The sequence below is a fragment of the Glandiceps talaboti genome, chromosome 13 (genome assembly GCF_964340395.1).
Source record: "Glandiceps talaboti chromosome 13, keGlaTala1.1, whole genome shotgun sequence".
NCBI classification, from domain to species: domain Eukaryota; kingdom Metazoa; phylum Hemichordata; class Enteropneusta; family Spengelidae; genus Glandiceps; species Glandiceps talaboti.
The window spans coordinates 6,457,884-6,478,584 of NC_135561.1; the positions used below are offsets into that span (position 1 = coordinate 6,457,884).

Here is a 20,701-nt window from a genome sequence, read left to right on the forward strand (position 1 = left end):
AAGAAAACTACCACAAGAATACACCCAATCATGAGGGACAATAGACACCATCTCAGATTGGCACTCACTAGAAGTCAAAGTTTGACATTTAATTTTTCCTGGCTATATATTGGGGTGATTGAGAACTTTTTTGTACTTGATTTTCTATTAACTGATGACGGTATTTCCTTATACTTTTTTACGGGTTCAATAAATTGTTCCACTTTTGCTAATATTTCAAGGGATGTGATAACAATAAAGTGCCACGTCACTTTCTATTTTAAGAAAATTTAGGGTTAGGCGACTTTTATGTACGTACTTTTCTGTTCATTTTGTCCCGGCTATTCAAGTTTGAACCGGAACACCTAACGCACTGTAAGTTCCTTTTTATGAATACAAATAAAACGAAGGAGTGGATATGAATTAAAGTAAAACTATGCTAATGAGGATGCCAGGACAAAAGCAGGAGGTCAACGCTATAGATACTGTAGTGTTATACCGGTATTTCTGATATCGACGTGTGTAAATATAATAGCACTTCTATATTAATATACTATGTGTACCTTTGCGTTATGTGTTGACACGCGCGTTCACTCAAGTGGGTAAAACATTGAAATATTGTACTTATTATAGTTATACTTGATAATAAGGGCAGTGGAATTTTGGTGGCCCACATAGGTATCCGGTGACACAGGTATAAAACAATGTATTTTAAGCGGTCCGACAAAACGGGCGCGAGGATATGTCTGATTGAGAACTGTCCTATCGGTACTTCCGGTTAATCATGATATCTCGACCTTTGCTGCTCACATCAAATTGAGTTTCGATGCACATCAATTCATCAACTGAATCAAGCTGTCGCCACGACATAATTGTTGTCCTAGTACGGGACAGTTACTGATTATTTAAATCTTGGTTGTTGGCTGTACCCTGACGACCTTTTGATATACAGTCTCTGTATAGCACACTTTTTACAGCTTTTTATGGTACTGACTCCACCCAAATACATAGAACAGTGGCGTGCGTAGTCGTCAGAGCGTCCACTAATACCTTTCTATTCATATGCAAATTTCATCCTACGTAAGTCAAACAAAAAAAACCGCATACACTGTTTTTTTCGTTTGAAAGGGAAATGGCTATTCGCTGTGTGACACAGTAAAGTGTGGACGTACTCGAGTTCCGGGACCAAGAAATTACCAAAAACAGGAGGATAAACAAGGAATAGTCCACATTAGGATTGATTCAGTGTACATCGAAGAAGAATAGAGATATCAAACACCTGTATTTCAACACCCGGGAGGGTGACGTTCACTACAAGTACAAGGTGGGTAAACGTTGCTTGTAATCGCTTCCCTTATTATGATATCAGTGGTATATCACGTCTACAGCGTAATGTATTTAACAAATTGATTAGCGTTCCTTGACCACCGTATCCAATTGTTACATGTCCATGGCTTTCTGCTTGTTTAAACCCGTGGCATTTATAATGTGATAATGTCACACCAGTATTTAGGAGCCCTTGATTTGTGACCGCCTGCACAAGTTTACATACACCATGGTACATACTTGCGCCCATACATACAGTCCCCATTCCAGCCAGATTCATTGATCACACATTGCATTTGAATGGTGTGGAGACTAACTGAATGACCTCGGAGGAAGGGTGGGTTAGTATTAGGTGTCTGTCTGGAAGTCTCTTTCGTCCGCATACTAATTTATTGACATCGGTGGTAAACTTATATCTCGAATCTATATAGTGTCAACGCTTTTTACAGTAGGATTTTTTTTTCATTATGTGGCCAACACCTAACCGGGGTCTACTTGAAATTGAGTTAAGTACATTCGAAGCTATTGTTACTTAAGTTAACGCATGACTCATTCATAATATGGCAAGAGTAATATATGCCGCCCAACAGAGCCCAAGTCCGACCGCCGGACATTGCTGTCAGCACTGTCAACCATCCGTTGTGCAGCTGTAACATTTGGTATATCACAGCCATGTTCAGCGGTAGAAGTCGAGATTTTTAGGACATCAGATCACCGTTCCAAAAGGAGTCGTTAATTTTTACAAACTTTAGACAAGGAAAGAAAGAAACACTAACTGAAGTCTTGATTTTAATTTCTCAGTTATTATCACATGTATTTATCAGTTGTGTAATTATCACACTGTCTGCGATTTTATGTGTTTTTATTTGTTTACGTGTGTAAATATTCGTCTATCCATACATTTGCTTATTTAATCAAACTTTAACGTTATGTGTACTTAGTATATAACCACGTAAACGTTGCAAACATTGTTTGAAATCGGATCAATTGTCATGTAGTACAAATGGAATTAGCACAAATTATAAGTCGTAGGATGTTGTTTTTTTGGAACAACTTGAAGGGATTATTAGATTAGATTAATTGTGTTGATGCCTGAAACCACCGGAAATATTCATGTGACGTCATATCAAATATTATCTCAAAATCTTCAGTTCGTAATGTTAGCTGTCCCACTTATCTGGCTTATTTGTGCAATGTCGGTCGGTCTCTAGTTCTGTCGTGATACCTTACGTAACTAAACTTTATCCCTTAATACTCTGACTCGCAAAGTTGACAAAATGTGTCAACACTAGTACATAGGGTATGAAGTGCGCTCTCACTTGCAGTGAGTTTTACCATGCTGTATTTATGATATGGTCTTATGCAACACTGCTTAAACATGGGGAACACCTAGACCTAAACAACCAAAAAAATGTATGCATCTAGTCTGAACGTAATACTTTTTTTGACAGTTATATATTATTATGCATGTCATATCAAGGGCCCTGCTTGTTCATGTACAGGTGTAAAAAAATGGAAGGTTACTTTTTACGAGTTTGTAAAGAGACACGTACAGTATATGGTGTTTGAAGAAATGACAATCCAATGAGATAACAACCATGGATGTCAGATTAGCCACAAGAGTTGTATTTTTTTAAACTAAAGATAAAGAAATTCCGATCCCAGGAAATAAACATCGGAATCACACGAATCATCTGATATGCTGTTCGATTCTATCACAGGCACTCGAATCAATGTGTATGATTTTTAAAAAATATATATGTAAATAATTATTTACATACATTTTTTTTTAATCGTACACATTGATTCGAGTGCCTGTGGATTCTATAGTGGTTTAATTTCGTTAAATTTCGTTACGTCATGTTTTAAAATCTCGTAATCTCGTAAACGGAAATGGTAACGTTTTTATCAATTTTACGTAATACCTCAGACTTCGTCAAGATCATGGCGGTGACGTCATGACAGTGACGTCAAGGGAATCACCACAGTCTATTTTGGTACTTTACAATTAGCATAACGTCAGACCTATGAAGATTTCATTCGAGGCTGAAAAACTGTCTCCGTTGTTTTATTTGATAATCTCATTTGCTCTCTGATTCTACAAAGGACGGTAAATCGAATTCTAGTCTTATTAGTGTAGATATGAAAACATATAAAAAGGGAATAGCTACTAAACGTAGAAATTGACGATAGTTAACTTCTGAATCACGAAGTCAGGAAAGGAAAAGCGTTAATTTAATCTCATAAAAAAATTCTGGAAATCAAAATATTTGAAAGGTTTTTGACATCATATATATATTAAAATATATATATATATATATATATATATATATATATATATATATATATATATATATATATATATATATATATATATATATAACTCGGTGAGTATCAATCTGCTAAGACAGTGCTCTATACCGCAGTGGCAGAGCGTAATAGTTTTGGTAGTACTAAGTATATATATATATATATATATATATATATATAAATATATATATATATTTATTTATTTATTTATTTATTTATTTATTTATTTATTTTGTAACTTTTTAACAAATCAAGTGTTCATTGCTATACTATAGCTAAGATTCGTGTAGTTATCTAGAGATTAACCGTATGGTTTGAATTTGAAGGTCCCTTTATCCCACATCTAGCTCCAAGTCATTGAGGATCCCAGGATAAAGAGATCTTCAGGGTCAAACCTAACGGCTAGTCTCTAGACTAGTAGATAGACGCAGTCAATTATAGTCTTTGTTTGCCGTCCGCGTGTATAGGTTTTTCGACAGATTTAGAGGAAAAAAATTTCGTTTTGTTGAAAAGGCCGTATTTTATTCTGATATAATAAAACTACATATCTCAATCCAGCTTTGGATTTTGACATTTATATTTCACTACTCTAGTTGTAGATTTAGGTGCAAACAGAAAGTGCATCAACAGGGCAGTGAATTTTACATGCTAGCATTGTGGGGGGTAGGGGTGGGATTCTGTGGTTGATATTTTCCCTGTCTTTCTGGGAGGTTTTGGCACAGACCTTGTATGTGGTTTGGGGGAAATTGAAGGAGACAAACTTGGCAAAGTATTAGTATCACGCCTCAGACCACTATGAGATCACCCGTTTGTCCTATTGCGTTTGGGGCTCGTAAATCTGTTGGCTAGGTGCTCATGCTCTAACGAAATTATCTAAAGTGTCGTTAACTAGAAATGATCCCAAGCTACACGATTCATGTCAGTCATCACAGCACCGTGAAACCTCTTCGTTAGTGGTCTGAGGTGAAACCAAGGCTCAAATATTGTGCTGTAGTTTGCACGTGTTCGCGCCCTGGTAGTCATGGTACAGAAAAGTGAATAATCGTCAACCCTTCAAAATATACAGTATATTGAACTTCCAATACTACCAAAGTGTTTTCAATTTTATTACCGCCGTTATGAAAGCTTTGCAAAGACAAAGGCAAATGATACAACTTCAGGGTTATCTATCGACCGACAACCCCCCCCCCCCATCAAACAATGGTTTCCTCCATCTCAAAACACCAGAGTCACTTGCATCATGACTAAATAAGGTGTGTCGATGCTATTCAGTTTCTGACATCAATGACCATAGGTAACGTGATGTCTAATTCATTCTACAAATTGTAGGGAAATGAGGTCGTTATGTCGCTGTGCAGTCTAATGTAACATACAAACACAAACTTTAACTTCTTTCAAATTTTTAAAGAACTAAATATTTTATGGACTTAAAAATTACAATTATATATATTTTTTATTTTAAAAAGCAATATTTTCACATTACATTATGTCATTACATTACATTGCACTAACAGCCAATGTCAATATGTACAGATGAATCACATAAACCATAACAACACAAACACAAGATGGCAAGGGGTAGCTTTTACAGATCAGTCTCCAAAAGAACTGACCACTTTGATTCATATAAATTAACATTGTTTCTCTTTTTTTGCAATAGTAAGTTCTGCTGAGCGAATCTCTTTGAATATAAAGGGCTGTTTTTGAACCTAGCAAACTAAAGAAATTACATTGACAAGAGTTTTGTGTCTTAGACCACCCAGATTTGAGCCAAGGGTTACCATTGGACAGATCAAGCATCTGACCTGACTTCTTTCAAAACCAAAGTAGAAGTCTTTGACCTGCTCGGCTTGCCACCCACACAGACAGACATGTGGACAGACAGACAGACAGACACACATACTGTGACAAAATTTATAATATATATATATATATGTGTGTGTGTGTGTGTGTGTGTGTGTGTGTGTGTGTGTGTATATATATATATTCACGAAACAGTTCTGTAGGGTCTATAGCATATAATTTGGTTCAAATTTTCAAAACCTATATATATATATATATATATATATATATATATATATATATATATATATATATATATATATATATATATATATATATATATATATATATATATATATACCGAGGAATGTATGGGACCATGTATAATATTATTATTATTGGGGTGGTGGATAGTGACCTTAATTATCCCATCAAACTGTTTGTCATACATCAGTAAAACATATCCACTATTTTTATTTTCGTCCACTTGAATCTAAGGTGTGCTAGTATATGACAAGGAAATGACAAATGCGTTTAATACGTCATTTTGAAGTGGTATAAAACAAGGTTAACGGTAATGACCAGTGTTCCCCGTCAAACTATTCTCATCGTTGTTTATCTCTTGCTTCACAATTGCAGCGTGGGCATACATGGGATACCCCTCAGCTAATAATACAACCTTATCTAGTCTGTGTCTCTCTTATCAATTCTTTCTTAATTTTGAGAGATAAACCTATATTATATGCATAGATTTTAAAGGTCATCTTTAATGTTTGGAGCGAAAATCAAAAGAAATTGTTTTTCATAAAGATGCCGACTGACCCGAAGTCATTTTAAGAAGCAGAAATCGTTGACTCTGATTTTTTGTATGTATTCATCAGTTCAACATAAATATGATTTGGAAGTATTTGCACATTGAGAGTGTCAGTTTAAAAGTTACCTTTTCTTTCATTTCTATGGGTATTTCTGTGTTATTCCTAAGTTTCTTTTACACTGTTTCTCCCTTTTATTAGGAGGGGGCGGGGCTTATCAAACATGTACAAAAATACCCGACCACACCCCTAGAAAAGTGCTTTCGGAAATATACGCACCTGTATTGAAATATTGACTAGATCTTAAATAAAAATAGTTTTGCCTCGCCTCGACGCCTAAGGTTATGTTTTTGCTATATAATATCAAAAGACATTCGATATTGCAGCTGTTGCCATATGTTATTCTTTTGGACACAAAATATCTATTTATTTATTTTTATTTAGTTTTCTCTGTCGTCTAGGTTATAATTCTATTACAAAATTTTAACGGTATTGAAATTTCGTCTTTTGTGAGATTCTGAAACTAGCTGGGAGTTCCTTTTTTCATGAATTCAAACGAATTAACAAACCTTTATCCTCGACCCCCACGCCAAAATACTTGTCTGTTGTATTATATCCGTTTACATGTGGCGGATACTATCTATACAAGAGTCCGTCGGGACATGTCAAAAAATTCAATTGATAGCACAACACATTTGGTCATTGAACTCATGGTTTAAGAATTTATGTCTGACAATGTGTACACCTTGTGGTTTAACACCGAGGAATGTATGGGACCATGCATAGTTTTTATTTGTCCCCAAAGACAAGTCTCCTCGAGGAAATTCAAAAATTGTTGTCAAGGAAGTTTTTTATTGTCTTTTCGTTTTGATGAATGTCAGCATTACCATGGTTATAAACAAGTAAGCAAACAAAGGAAAAGCATTTGTATATATGTACATTGTCACCTCAAGTGTAGTTTCAGCGAAAACTTACAACAGGAATTAAGCGAAAACGTTACCAGTATTATTTCAAAAAATATTAATAAAAAAACACCATTTATTTTGAATAGTGAATGTTATAGCCTTATAAGGTAACACGTTTGATGATATGCACGGGTTTGGTCCCGGGGGACGGTGAATGCCTTTAAAAAGGAAAAGAGCAAGAACATATTTTGATCCACCTGTGATGAACCCGTGCTGACTGGTACAGTACATTGGTAGGTCCTTCCTTATACCCAAGAGTATAATTGCTCAAAACCATATTGTTCTGTGAAGTTGTGTAATCTTCTTATAAATCATGTAGCTAGTTAGCTAAAGGCTACATGTCCTTGCGTGTGATACTTCCAGGGTCCGGCCCTTTTGATTGGTTTGGATTCGTATTTTTTTTCGCTCTCGTCACGGTGTTATTAGCGATTGCAGATTTTTACTATGTAACATGGATGAGCTGCTCCAACTCGAACTGTCACATAGTTCTTAGACAGTGCGTCATCTCGGTCCAGAGACTGAAAACAAAAGATGTAGTATATCACTAGATGTACGGGGTGTGAATGGTACGAGTTATTTTAACAGCAGCGCTGAGGAGCGTCTACCATTTCTTAGATTGTTGTTTTCCTGGTCTACGGGCTGAATATAACAACGTTTTGACTATAATTTCCTACCTGTGAGGAAACGATATCTACTTGACAATGTATAGAAATTGGTACATTTGTAGCAGCAGGATTCGTATGATATTTTCCTTAAGAAAAATGCAATCTAAGCCATAATACATGCCCCTGTGCAAAAGTAAACTTTCATTTTGGTGTGTCGAGGAAATCAAAATCTACAGAGTTTTTTTTATTATAATAGGTATACGGATGAGATACACTTTCGTCAGCAGCTAACAAGAATGTATTAGCCTAATACTAACACTGCGCATGTACAGTGAAAAGACCATGCTGTCTGCCAAGTGACAAAGTTCCAAAACTTAGACTCTGTCTATTTTTTAGGAATCCTTTTTTTCTTCAAAGTTGAGTATTTTTACCAGGAAGTCTAATTCCAGCAAACGAAGTTGGGGTAACTTTAATGTCCATAAAACATTGCGCTAAATGTTCTTTATAATTATTTTCCACAACTGTCTTACACATAATTAGCTAATTCTTCTAGACATGGATTACAGAAATGCAGTGCAGGTATTGTAATGTTGTAATCAGTTATTCCTTGTCCTCACTAGATTGAAAAAAAAATTCACTGGAATGAAAAAACAATAATTTTACGCATGTATTCAACTAAACTCAGTGCTCAGATGACTGAATGCATGGCTAGAATTTTCCAATATGCATTTCAATATTTTAGATGCACATAGTTGTAGCAAACTTTGTAGATCAAAAAAGGAAGTAAAAGTGTCTATGAAAGAGAACGAGGAGTTATTAGAGTAGAGACTCTCTTTGGACTTAAGGACTCGTCAGTGAACTCTATGTCAACAATTCGCTACACGCAGTAATAATGATGCGCAAAGAACGACTGATCTTTCATTCTACAGAGCGTAAGTCTAGTCCCTATACTCGCGACAATCATCTCGATTACCGGAGTCCGGAGAGATAGAATTCGTAGAAACTACATGTAGAGTAAACTAGAAAAATCGTCGATGGTCCACGATTTCACGCACCTACCACCGACACTACAATAACCTATGGACTTATCTATCTTGTCTAGTCTCGTCTATACACGTATTCGAAGAGCTAAGTTATGTCGCACTCGTATTGTGTGAAAGGCCACCATGCCACGATGTGGTTTTGCGAAAAGCTATAGCATTCCTCACTGCAGCGATGTCTCCCCTTCTTCAGTGAATGTCCCGCTTTCAGTTTTTGTTGTTTTTGTTTCGTTTCGTTTTTTCGTGCCATCGCTTTTGCCAGAAACTCGTGAGCGACATCCCATCGATTATCACCATGCTAAAAACGAAGTTCACTTGACAATATGTATTTTTTTTTTAAAGTTACAATAATATTTTTTTATGGAAACTGGCACGACAATGACTTTAGGTCAATATTATTGTGACATGCTGCAATAAACTTCTCGCCTTGAATCAGATTCTCTAATATATTAAACTAACAATACCCAGTGTTAACATATAGATTGTGATAGCAGACAAGTATCAAAATAAAATATTATAATCACGTGAATTTAGTTCATAATCGAGATTTAATAACATGTCAATTTCTATAAAAGATGGACATCTCAATTTCTCGTTAGCTCTTATTTTACCCTTGAGATATTCTAACAGATTGCAAGTGTGTAAAGTTTTTTTTTGAAACCAACATCAAGGTTCATTTCTCCTGAAAAGGTCAAACATAAAACAGATATTTATAAACGTAACAAAATCTTTTCAAGATCAGGGAGAAGTCTGACAGACTGACGGCGTATTGGTTTTCACCATCATGTGATATTCTCTCATTCATTGACTGTACTGTATGCATGTTTTTGTCGTTAAGCACATATTTGGAGAGAGCTGACAAACATTAATAGGCCGTGAAGGACTTGTCATTGATTTCAGCGAGACACAGTAACTTCAAGTGTTGGCTGGCATTCTTGCAAATATTATTCATAAAAGGGTGTAACAATGGTTGACCTTAGCGAAATAGAACTGTCCTAATTTGGTAAAGGTGAACAACGTCTTCTTTTGTGTCATGTCTTCAAAAGGAATGACATGATACTAGTCAACCACTTTCTCTGATTCCATCCTCCTTCTCTCTTACAGAATATGGCGTACAACAATCCAAACTATGATACCGCGCATGACAGAACTTCGAATGGTGGGGACAGCGTGAGTGACTACATGGACCCTATTTACCAATATCAAACAAGAGCAGGTGAAGTTAAAACAAGGGTTTTCCAGCCTGGACAAGGTTCTAGTTCAGCAGATCTGTATGCGGTAAACTTTGAGGAGAAAACTCAGAAATCCACGATATGTATAATTGTGTCGCTGTGTCTTTTTGCAGTTCTTGTAGGGGCTGGAGTAGGAGTAGCTATTTATTTTACAGGTATGTGCTTGACCTTTGATTCAAACTTGAATACCCATAGAATTGCACCACTCTGTCAACATTATTTTGACCACAATAAATCCACCTCAGAAATGTATGCTACTTCAATTCAAAATAACCCATAAATTCATCAAACAGTACTTAACATAACTGAAAAGTCATTCCAGAATAATTTGTGTGTCAATTCAAATGACCTGACCATAGACCATACAATGACTTGCATACATTTGGAATGTGAACAAGGCTTTTTGGTTTTATATATCGATAGAACTAGAAAAAATACTCCTTGAATTTGTGCAGAAAAGTAAAAGTGGGACTAACAAACAAACAAACAAACAAACAAACAAACAAATTCATGGCTATATGTTGTAGTATGGACCATTGTTGTTAATAATATATTAATCAATGGTGGCTTGATTGAAATGGTGTTCCATCATCCATGTATCGTGTACGGGTAATCTAGAGATGCTCCATTGAGTTCGAATCTGAAGATATCATTTGGTAAAGAAATCTTAAGATCCAAACCCATCGGATGGTATCTAGACTAGTATATGGACAACAGCAACTCAAATCGTGTACAATTTCAGTAGAAACTTTAACGAGACCTTATTCAGCTTGACTTGAGGGACCCTCCATTTTCTATGAGACTCTGAAGGCAAAAATAGGTCTACAGTGACATTTCAAATTGACGATTAGAATTTGTTGGTAATTCGGTTTGTTTTAAGAGGGGCAGCTAAACTATAACATTATAGAATTTTCAATTTAACACAACCCCCTTTGTTGTATCGTGGAGCTACACAAATGAAATGACTGAAATACTGAGAACACTTCTTGAGAATCTTTCAACAGCGTTTAATAGTTTCCACATTCAATTATGTCGATATTTATGTACCCCACCTTGAAATCACCCTGCCCTTTTACGTTAAAAATGTGTAATTGACGTTGAACTATATGTTACCTTGAAACTACCCTTTTACGTTAAATTGACGAACTATACACTACCTTGAAGACATACCACCCTTTTAAGTTTGTAATTGACGTTGAGCTATAGACCACTTAGATACTATGTTTAACATTTCCCACGACTACAAATGTGAATGAACCAAAATGACCTCTGTTTGAAAAGAAATGCAAATGTTAACAAAAAAGAGGTCGCTTGTAGTCATTGAATTGTTGAGAAAAACAACTTAGATAAAGAGATCACTAGGGCCTAGGGTTTGAGAAATGTATTACCCCTGGGCAAAGGCTTATTTAGGACCGCGCCCTATTCCTCCAACCGTACATTAAGAGACATAGTCAGTAACATTAATATTATGGCCACTGGTGGTTATTTTGTTTCATTTATTAACACATATGTCTAGACTAGTAAGAAACTTGTTCAGTATTTCTAAAAAAATCTTATACATGTAATATACTATAATCATATGAAGATCGATCTTTCAGCTACGCCGTCGCGATTATTTGGAACCAACTGCCAAACACTGTCCGCTCTGCACCAATTATTGAAACTTTCAAGTCAAGATTAAAGACATAACTTTTCGAGAGAACTTATTTATGACAGTGCTTATCATAAAGCGCCAGTGAGCATCGCTTGATGGATATATCATACTAGCTAGGCTCTATATCAATTCATTTATCATATCGTTTATCATATCATATCAATATAAATATAAACTTGTACTGGGATAAATGTTTAATAACAATAGATTCGTAAATCACCAATGTATTGATTCCCAAACTTATAGTGTATTATAGTTATACACTTTATACACTAGACTGTAAGATACGTCGTGTTGTTGAGCACTATCAGATTTCTTAATCACGTGGCACGAGTTAATGTCTGTATCATACAGACTATTTATACGCTGACTCATGTCGATAATAAGGGCTTCTTTACAGACAGTGACCATTCCACTTTAACCACCATATCGACAAGACTAAAAATACACTGGATCACAGAGAACAATACACACTAAAATAGTGACAATGGTCGTTAACTATAAAGGCTTTCAAAAAGGACATAAGGTTATATGTAAGGTCTATACTGGGTCCAATACATATACTGTATAACTTAGCTCATTTTGTATCCCTCCCCATCCTAAGAAACCAATGAATGCTACAGTATAGGTTATGTTGATAAAATGATGTTTAGAAGTGCTATGTCGGTATAATGGTTTTTAGAAGTGTTATCCAATACAATGGAAAGCTGGACCCACTGTCCTTCTGGTGCACTGCAACATCTATGATAATACTTCTCCGTAACTCTCCGTACTATATCTCAGTGTTGCAAGCATGAAAAAACACCATCATCTTTCAGGTCAAAATTTAGATGAATACCGTTTTAGCTTTGCAAAGCAAAAACTGTCAAATTCAAGATATACATCGATGGTTATGATGAATTGTCTCATTAACAGGGTTACTGAGCGGAGAAGAGAAAACTACAACAGAAGGTGAGTTCATCTGCATAGTTAGCCAACATATTTACATATAACCAATGTTCCATTTGAAGGTATTTTTGAATGTCTGGAGTAAAGGACATTTTTGACCACATTGCCTGAGGGAGGGCACACGGTTATACAAAGACATGTGTAGTGATGCAAAAGCATTTATTAAGGAAAGAGCTATATCTAATTGAAAGGTAATTATGCAGTCTGATTGAATTACTGTACAAAGTCAGCTGCAATATAGTCCAGAGACTTTGTTATTTAGTTCGCCCGTATGTAGAGCCAGACAACCAATTCTCTTGACTATCTGTAACAGCTATGGATGTTTACTCGGTAACACTAACTGGTATCACTCCAAGTTATAAGTGAGCATGCGCATGATGTGGGCAGTGCGAATCATGCAAGTGATTTGTTTCGACGCCGTTTTCTTTTCCTATTTCAATAGACCGGACACAACAATTTTTTTTGTAAGATTTTTATGGTGCAAATATTAAAAGGCGTCTTGTTTGTATTTGTGTTGGCTGATATACCACGGGGAGAGTGTGAATGAGATTGTCTGTGGTGGTGAAGTAGTTCATAGTATGTACACTAGGGAGATTGTCTGATTGGTTGTACATGTTGAAGTAATCTTCAGTATACTGGCGGTCGAATTTTCCTGTCAGCTCTTTATATGTCATGGTTAGTCTAGAAGTTAGAAACTTTTTGCATTTCGCTAGGGTTTCCCAGTGTAGCTCCCTTAACATTGATTGCGTTAAACATTGTATGTTATGGTGTAGTGTTGGAACACAGTGAATTTTAAGTCGAACTGTACAGATCTGCGTTTTTGTGATATGATAAGTTTTGTAAGTCAAAGAGTTATGCGAGATATTCCCTGTTAGGAATTTTATTACAGTGGACACTAGTTAACTGGAAAAGTCTGAATAATTTGTTAGTCCATTACATTCTATCAAATAGGACTGTGAGTACGTGTCACCCTACGCGTCCCAAGTATGTTTCATTGTAATTCATGGCACCACCTGTTGGAATGTTGTTTACTTGAAAGGCTCTCACAATAGCTAGCCTTTGCGTGCCATGACATGGTACGATAACCTTGCAATCTCGGTTTACACTGGTCCCCATACATAACCTCGGACGAAATGTGAAATGGGGTGTGAGAGTATGTATGTGTGTATGTATGCACGTATGGGCATTTCACTATAGCGGTGCTGTTCTATGGAACAATCTACCCCTATCCATAAGACCAGCTCCGAACTCATCGATATTTAAAAGACATCTTAATAATGTAGTCTGGTAATGTGGGTGGATATCTTTTAAAGTACACTGTCCGTCTATACTTTTTGTCCTCGTTTGTCCCTTTTTGTTTTTTGTTTTTTGTTTTTTATGTGTACGTAATCTTGCAACAGGTTCCATTCGGAGAACAGTGCTAATGCACTGAAATGGTGTCTGTATATGAAAGATTAATAAATGTATGTATGTATGTATGTATGTATGTATGTATGTATGTATGTATGTATGTATGTATGTATGTATGTATGTATGGATGGATGGATGGATGTATGTATATATGTATGTATGTATGTATGTACGTATGTATGTACGTACGTATGTATGTATGTATGCGTGTATGCATGTATGTGTGTATGTATGTATGTATGTATGTATGTATGTATGTATGTATGTACGTACGTATGTATGTATGTATGTATGTATGTATGTATGTATGCGTGTATGCATGTATGCATGTATGCATGTATGTATGTATGTATGGATGTATGGATGTATGGATGTATGTATGTATGTATGTATGTTAAATTAACCTGCATGAAATGGGTGGACTTATATAACTGAGTATATCATTTGATAATTAAATATTAATTTATCAATTTCAGCACCACAGCAAACTACTCAAGCACCTAGTACAACATTATATCCAATTGTAGTAGGGGAGGAAGGTGAGTATATATGTACTGATGATCACTTCGAATCATGTATTAGTTCTATAATGTGTTAAATTTTACATTTACACAGTATTCCCCAATATGTTTCTTCCGTCCAGCCGAGGAAAATTCGGGTGGCCTAAGTGTTTATATTGAGAGTATCAATATCACAAAAACAGTGACGTAGACACGGTTTGTCGTGACGCAGAACGACTGGGGTATATAATCCACTTTTTCTGCTCAAATACCTTGGCTTGAGTGTGTTATAGTAAATGATATCTTTGGTTTAAAATTATCATAGCTGTGTTCAAAAGCAGAATTGCATCACAGTGTTTCATTATTTTTGGATGATTACGTTTTATACAAGCAAAACAAGCATTTGTATTGGATACGTTTCCAGCAGTCTGGGTGAATTAATTCCACCGAAATTTTTGTTTCAGGTGAAATACAGATAGATTGCAGTATGAGGCTATTAAACCAAGACTATATACCAGAATATGACAATCCCAATTCACAGGAGTATCAAGAACTAGCCGACAATGCAACAGATGTAGTGAGTATATACTACAAAAATCAAAGTGGCTATAGCGTTTCAGTCAGGTTCACATAACGTCTTTTGTTACAAAGTACATAAAACAAAATACAGACACTGATAGCATGCAAGTATATAAAAATGATACATTTTATCTCACTGTGAACACAAATCAACATCACTGTCTGATGAAAGAAGGAAGATTCAAACACAAAACTGTTGATTTGGGTTCACAGTGAGATAACATGTAACATTTCACATGCGGGTGCACTGTCAGTGCCTGTATTTGGTTTGTGTAATTTGTAACAAAACAAAGTTATGTGAGATGTAAATATACTGAGTCGCTTATTTGAAGATCTGTTGTCATTCTAGTTTGGTAGTATTTTGACTTCAAACACAAGTTGATTAATGCTAGCTTATTACGAGTACCGAGAGCCATCAGCAACTGTATCATTGACACTAATGAAGTATATGACATTTGATGTAAACTCTTTATATGATATTTTGATTTTCTGTTAACTAAAATCATGACTCTCTGCCATTTTTTACTTCTCGCTCTACCCCAGTGAACACATCTTAAACTGATGTATTTTTGCTCCGTCAAAAGCCATTCTAACTTTCATTCCTTTCTCTATTTTGCTTTTAGTTGTTTGATTCTTACATGAATTCTTCTCTTGCTGAAGAATATAACATATCAGTAATTGTGACTGGGATTAGGTAAGTTTTATTCTATCAAATTACTATGTATGTATGTATGTATGTATGTATGTATGTATGTATGGATGGATGGATGGATGGATGGATGGATGTATGTATGTATGCATGTATGCATGTATGCATGTATGTATGTATGTATGTATGTATATGCGTGCGTGCGTGTGCATGTGTGTTTGTTTGTCTGTCTGTCTGTCTGTCTGTCTGTTTGTTTGTTTGTTTGTTTGTTTGTTTGTTTGTTTGTTTGTTTGTTTGCTTGTTTGTCAATAGATCCCCTCTCCTCCTTCATGTGTCTGTAATATGTATTCTTTCTTCATTGATAGCTCTGGGAGTGTACTTGTGAACTTCAAATTAGTTTTAGTTATAAAGGTGACTGTTCCAGTGTTGACGTTGGGAGAAGTCCTGACAAAAGTTGTAACAATAAAAATAGACTTCAAATCGGAAACCCCGAAGATCACTGTCAATGGTGGTAAGTAGACGTTATATCACATATTCCTCTTATTAAGCTTTGTTATTGTTATCAATGGGGAGCCTAAACGTCTCCAACTTAGCATATTGTAAAGGATTGTAACAATAGAACTGTACATTAAATGCGCAAAAGTTTATGATTATTTTATGATTTTTTTCTTTTCTAGTTATTGCCCCACCCGATATGATTGACCCCGTCACTTCAGCTCCTACGTCACCCACGACAAAAGGTAGGACAAACAAGCTCACAGATGCTCCGGCTGCAACAACGAAACCAACGACACAAGCACCAGAGATAACAACAAGCCCAGTTACAGAAACAGAAAAACAAACAGATACACCTGTTGTAACAACAAAAACAACGACACAAGCACCAGGTATAACAAGCCAAGTTACAGAAACAGAAAAACAAACAGATACACCTGTTGTAACAACAAAACCAACGACACAAGCACCAGATATAACAAGCCAAGTTACAGAAACAGATGCACCTGTTGTAACAACAATCCAAGTGACACAAACCCGTATGTTTCAATGCTATTCATATTTCAATGTATGTATGTATGTATGTATGCATGTATGCATGTATGTATGTATGTATGTATGTATGTATGTATGTATGTATGTATGTATGCATGTATGCATGCATGCATGCATGCATGCATGTATGTATGTATGTATGTATGTATGTATGTATGTATGTATACTGTGTATGTATTATGTATGTATGCCTGCCTGCCTGCCTGTCTGTCTGTCTGTCAGTCTGTGTATGTCTCTGTGTGTATGTATGTATGTATGTATGTATGTATGTATGTATGTATGTATGTATGTATGTATGTATGTATATATATATATCTATGTCTATATATATCCATCCATCCATCCATCCGTCTATCTATCTATCTATCTATCTATCTATCTATCTATCTATCTATCTATCTATCTATCTATCTATCTATCTATCTATCTAATATTTGAATACTGATCTGTATTCTTATTTTATAAACTTGTCAGAGGCAACTACACAGATGATGATTACAACTCCATACCCTATTGTCGTAGGAGAGGACGGTACGTATTATCATTTACATGCTATATAATTATGGTATGTTAAACACATGAGAAATTCTGAAATTCGAACAATTCTTTTTAATGATAATATAGTTATTGAATATTATAAAGTGGAATTACCATTTCATCATCTACATATCGTTTGTGGTTTTTATAAACAATAAAGTTATAATATTTGGATTAAAAATATCATCCTCAGATGTCGTACGTCTGTTTGTATGTGTACATTGTAAACACACACACATTATATATATATATATATATATATACACTCTGACACACACATGTACCCACATAGACACACACAGAAGGACACACAACATAGTGGTCTGAGATATAATATATCCCGTTCTCTTTATCTGTAATGTAATTACATCTGTTGTATATTTATTAAACAGGTCAAGTAGAGGTAGACTGTAGTCTAACGTTTTCAGACCAAGAATTTATACCAGCATATGGAGATCCAGAATCAGAAGAATATCAAGAACTGGAACAAAATGTGACCGAAACTGTAAGTCATGATTTATTTTAATGTTGTTAACATTGAGGGCGCAAATTGCCTTAGTAATAGTATAGAATATTAGCAGCTAATGGAATGGAATGGAAGTCCCATATTGAGAAAATGAGAACCACAGTAAGCCCAAGGGTTTCGCGAATTCTTCACTAAGTTCCAAAATCTGTCCTTATCCTTCTCTATAATAGTCCAGTGTGTCACTACACCTTAGTTTCTATGTTGAAATATTGAGAAACCCTTTTCCAACCGCCGCTCTTGATCTATTTTTCCGAAGATTATTAGACTGATATATATGTTTCACCGACTATTATGCCCAATATATTCTTATTAATCTTGACATCTACAAACTTTGAAAACTTCAAAACTTGTATGTTCATTTTCGACCTAAAATGTTAAAATACAGAGTTATCCAACCCCCAGAGCTAACATCAATGATAACGTGCTAATACCAAAGGCTAACCTCTCAATTAGTCAACACAATTTTAAGTACGCAGTTACAGTCTATTTCACAATACCATGCAGTTTTTTGTGTTTGATACAGTCACTTAGAAACCAATGACAAATTGGACATGCTATACTTTAAGATGGCAAGATTGAATGAGTACATCTTGTGAGGGAATGACCACTATCTTCCTGTCTCCTTTATACTTGCCTGTGTCAAGTATTTTTATTTTGTACTGTATGCTTTAGTTGATATTTATTCAATAATGTTTGCTATTAGATCCCTAGAACTTCTATATATTTATAGAGGTTTGCCACCAACATAATCTTCATAGATATTTACAACACATGTATTTTTGTTGTTGACCCTCCAGAGAAATGTTTTTCTGTTACTCTCAACTTTTTTATGTTGCTTTCTCTTTTTTGATGGAATAAATTTTAGAGCTACCATCGATCTACTGTTATTTTGCAATAAAGGATAGATGTAAAAGAAATTACATACAAATACTTTAAGTAATATCTCAATACATTAACACGATTGAATTAATATGGTTTTCTAGTATTACATGTACATATATACCGAGAAAAAAAAACAGACACGTCGCTTCACCATTTATATTTCTACAATGTAGATGAAATCATTCGATTCTAATTCTCAAATATGCATTCTTCTCTCTTTCACTTTTAGTTGACTAACGCTTACGTGAATTCATCTCTTTCTGAAGACTATAATGTATCAGTAATTGTACTTGGGTTTAGGTAAGTTTACACTTTGTATGTATGTATGTATGTATGTATGTATGTATGTATGTATGTATGTATGTATGTATGTATGTATGTGTACCTGCGTGCGTGCGTGCGTATGTTTGCATGAATGGATGAATGGATGCATGCATGTATGTATGTATGCAGGTGTGTTGGGGGGAGGCTGAGGGGGTGTGGGTGTGTGAGGGGTATGTACATATGTATGTACGTTCATCTTTAGAGATCTTATATCCTCTCCGCCTTCGAATTCATGTATTTCCATTGTGTATTGATAGGTCCGGGAGTCTAACTGTTGACTTCAAAGTAGTTTTAGTTATAAAAGTGACTGTTCCAGTTTTGCCATTGCCAGACGTTGTCAGAGTTATTATTTCCATCGACACAGAAACAGCAACGGTTACTGTTAATATCGGTAAGTACAGCGGGTTGGTTTTTTTCCAGCACATCTCTTTGAGAGGTCAAGCACTATGCCATATATGTTAAATTTAAGACTTCTGGTGTCTATTGGTATATTTATCAAAACCCCTTTGTCTTGACGAAAAATTCATAAAAGTTTGACTGACGATTTCCCATGACTATCATAAATAGCAACAGGATATCCAAGTACAGTATAGGTTACACAGTGTCTTACCAACGTAACGCAATTATATATATATATCTTCTTTATTTCTTATTTTGACAGTTAAGGCACCAGCAGATATGATTGGACCAGTTACTACTCCAGCCACTACGACACACACGACCAAAGATTTGACAACCGTGCAGACAGATGCCCCAACAACAAGTCCGACAACACAACCTCGAGAAACCACGACAAGAAGCCAAGTTACGGAGACAGAAAGACAAACAGATGCTCCCAGTACAACAACAAAATCAACAACTCCAGGTATACCAACAAGTAAACAAGTTACAGACGAGCCGACCGATGCCCCGGTTGACACAACCACAGCAACGATAACTACAGAATCACATGTTACAAGCACGAAGCCGTTGTCTACGATTGGTAGGTGTAATATATGTGTTTCGTTTGTCGTGTTGGTAATTAATAACATCCCGGTGTCTGCTATGTATATGCGTTTATTATGTACATGAATTTCTGTCATATTTTTCTGTATGTGTATTTTTTTTGTAGTTACTACAGCTCCCGTTGAAACAACAGCTCAAACGGCAGCGCCCTCTTGCGGTGAAACTATTTCCATTGCACAGGGACATAACTACACTATCACGTCGCCAGGCTACCCTGCAGCATACGCACATAACTTGACGTGTCTATGGAAAGTATCCGTCGACGAGGGTCGTCAAATTATCATCTACATAGCTGAGTTGGATACAGAATATCTTACGGACGAGCTTGTCGTTGGAAATGGGGAAGACGAAACGTCACTGAGATCTAGTATTTATACAACTTCAGGGGACTTCGATATACCTAAAGTGGTCTCCGAAGGAAACAAAGTGTGGGTTACGTTTACTTCAGATGAAATAACAAGTAAAAGCGGCTTTCGAATCGTATTCTACGATACTATGGGTTAGTATGATTCTACAATGCAGTCATTTATTACGTGCAGAGTGTAAGGATAGCCCTGCTGCGAGAAGGTCCCGGGAGAAGGTACTC

At 35.7% G+C, this 20,701-nt stretch overlaps 1 protein-coding gene across 3 annotated transcripts in view; it reads left to right on the top strand.

Moving 5' to 3' along the window:
- The first annotated feature begins 1,118 nt into the window (after positions 1-1,118).
- The window catches only part of LOC144444533 (uncharacterized), a 67,906-nt gene continuing 48,323 nt past the window's right edge, over positions 1,119-20,701 (top strand). Inside the window, exons 1-15 of one of the 3 annotated variants that reach the window (XM_078133981.1) lie at positions 1,119-1,303; positions 9,924-10,206; positions 12,621-12,656; positions 14,540-14,602; positions 15,028-15,140; positions 15,766-15,836; positions 16,157-16,302; positions 16,469-16,601; positions 16,764-16,825; positions 17,316-17,372; positions 17,771-17,883; positions 19,016-19,086; positions 19,368-19,501; positions 19,772-20,092; positions 20,222-20,614. In XM_078133981.1, coding sequence (XP_077990107.1) covers positions 9,927-10,206; positions 12,621-12,656; positions 14,540-14,602; positions 15,028-15,140; positions 15,766-15,836; positions 16,157-16,302; positions 16,469-16,601; positions 16,764-16,825; positions 17,316-17,372; positions 17,771-17,883; positions 19,016-19,086; positions 19,368-19,501; positions 19,772-20,092; positions 20,222-20,614 — 1,993 coding nt within the window. In that variant the 5' untranslated portion in view covers positions 1,119-1,303; positions 9,924-9,926. Of the gene's footprint in view, positions 1,304-7,387; positions 7,408-9,923; positions 10,207-12,620; positions 12,657-14,539; positions 14,603-15,027; positions 15,141-15,765; positions 15,837-16,156; positions 16,303-16,468; positions 16,826-17,315; positions 17,373-17,770; positions 17,884-19,015; positions 19,087-19,367; positions 19,502-19,771; positions 20,093-20,221; positions 20,615-20,701 lie in introns of those variants that run through there. The other 2 variants (XM_078133979.1, XM_078133980.1) reach the window with 2 other exon arrangements.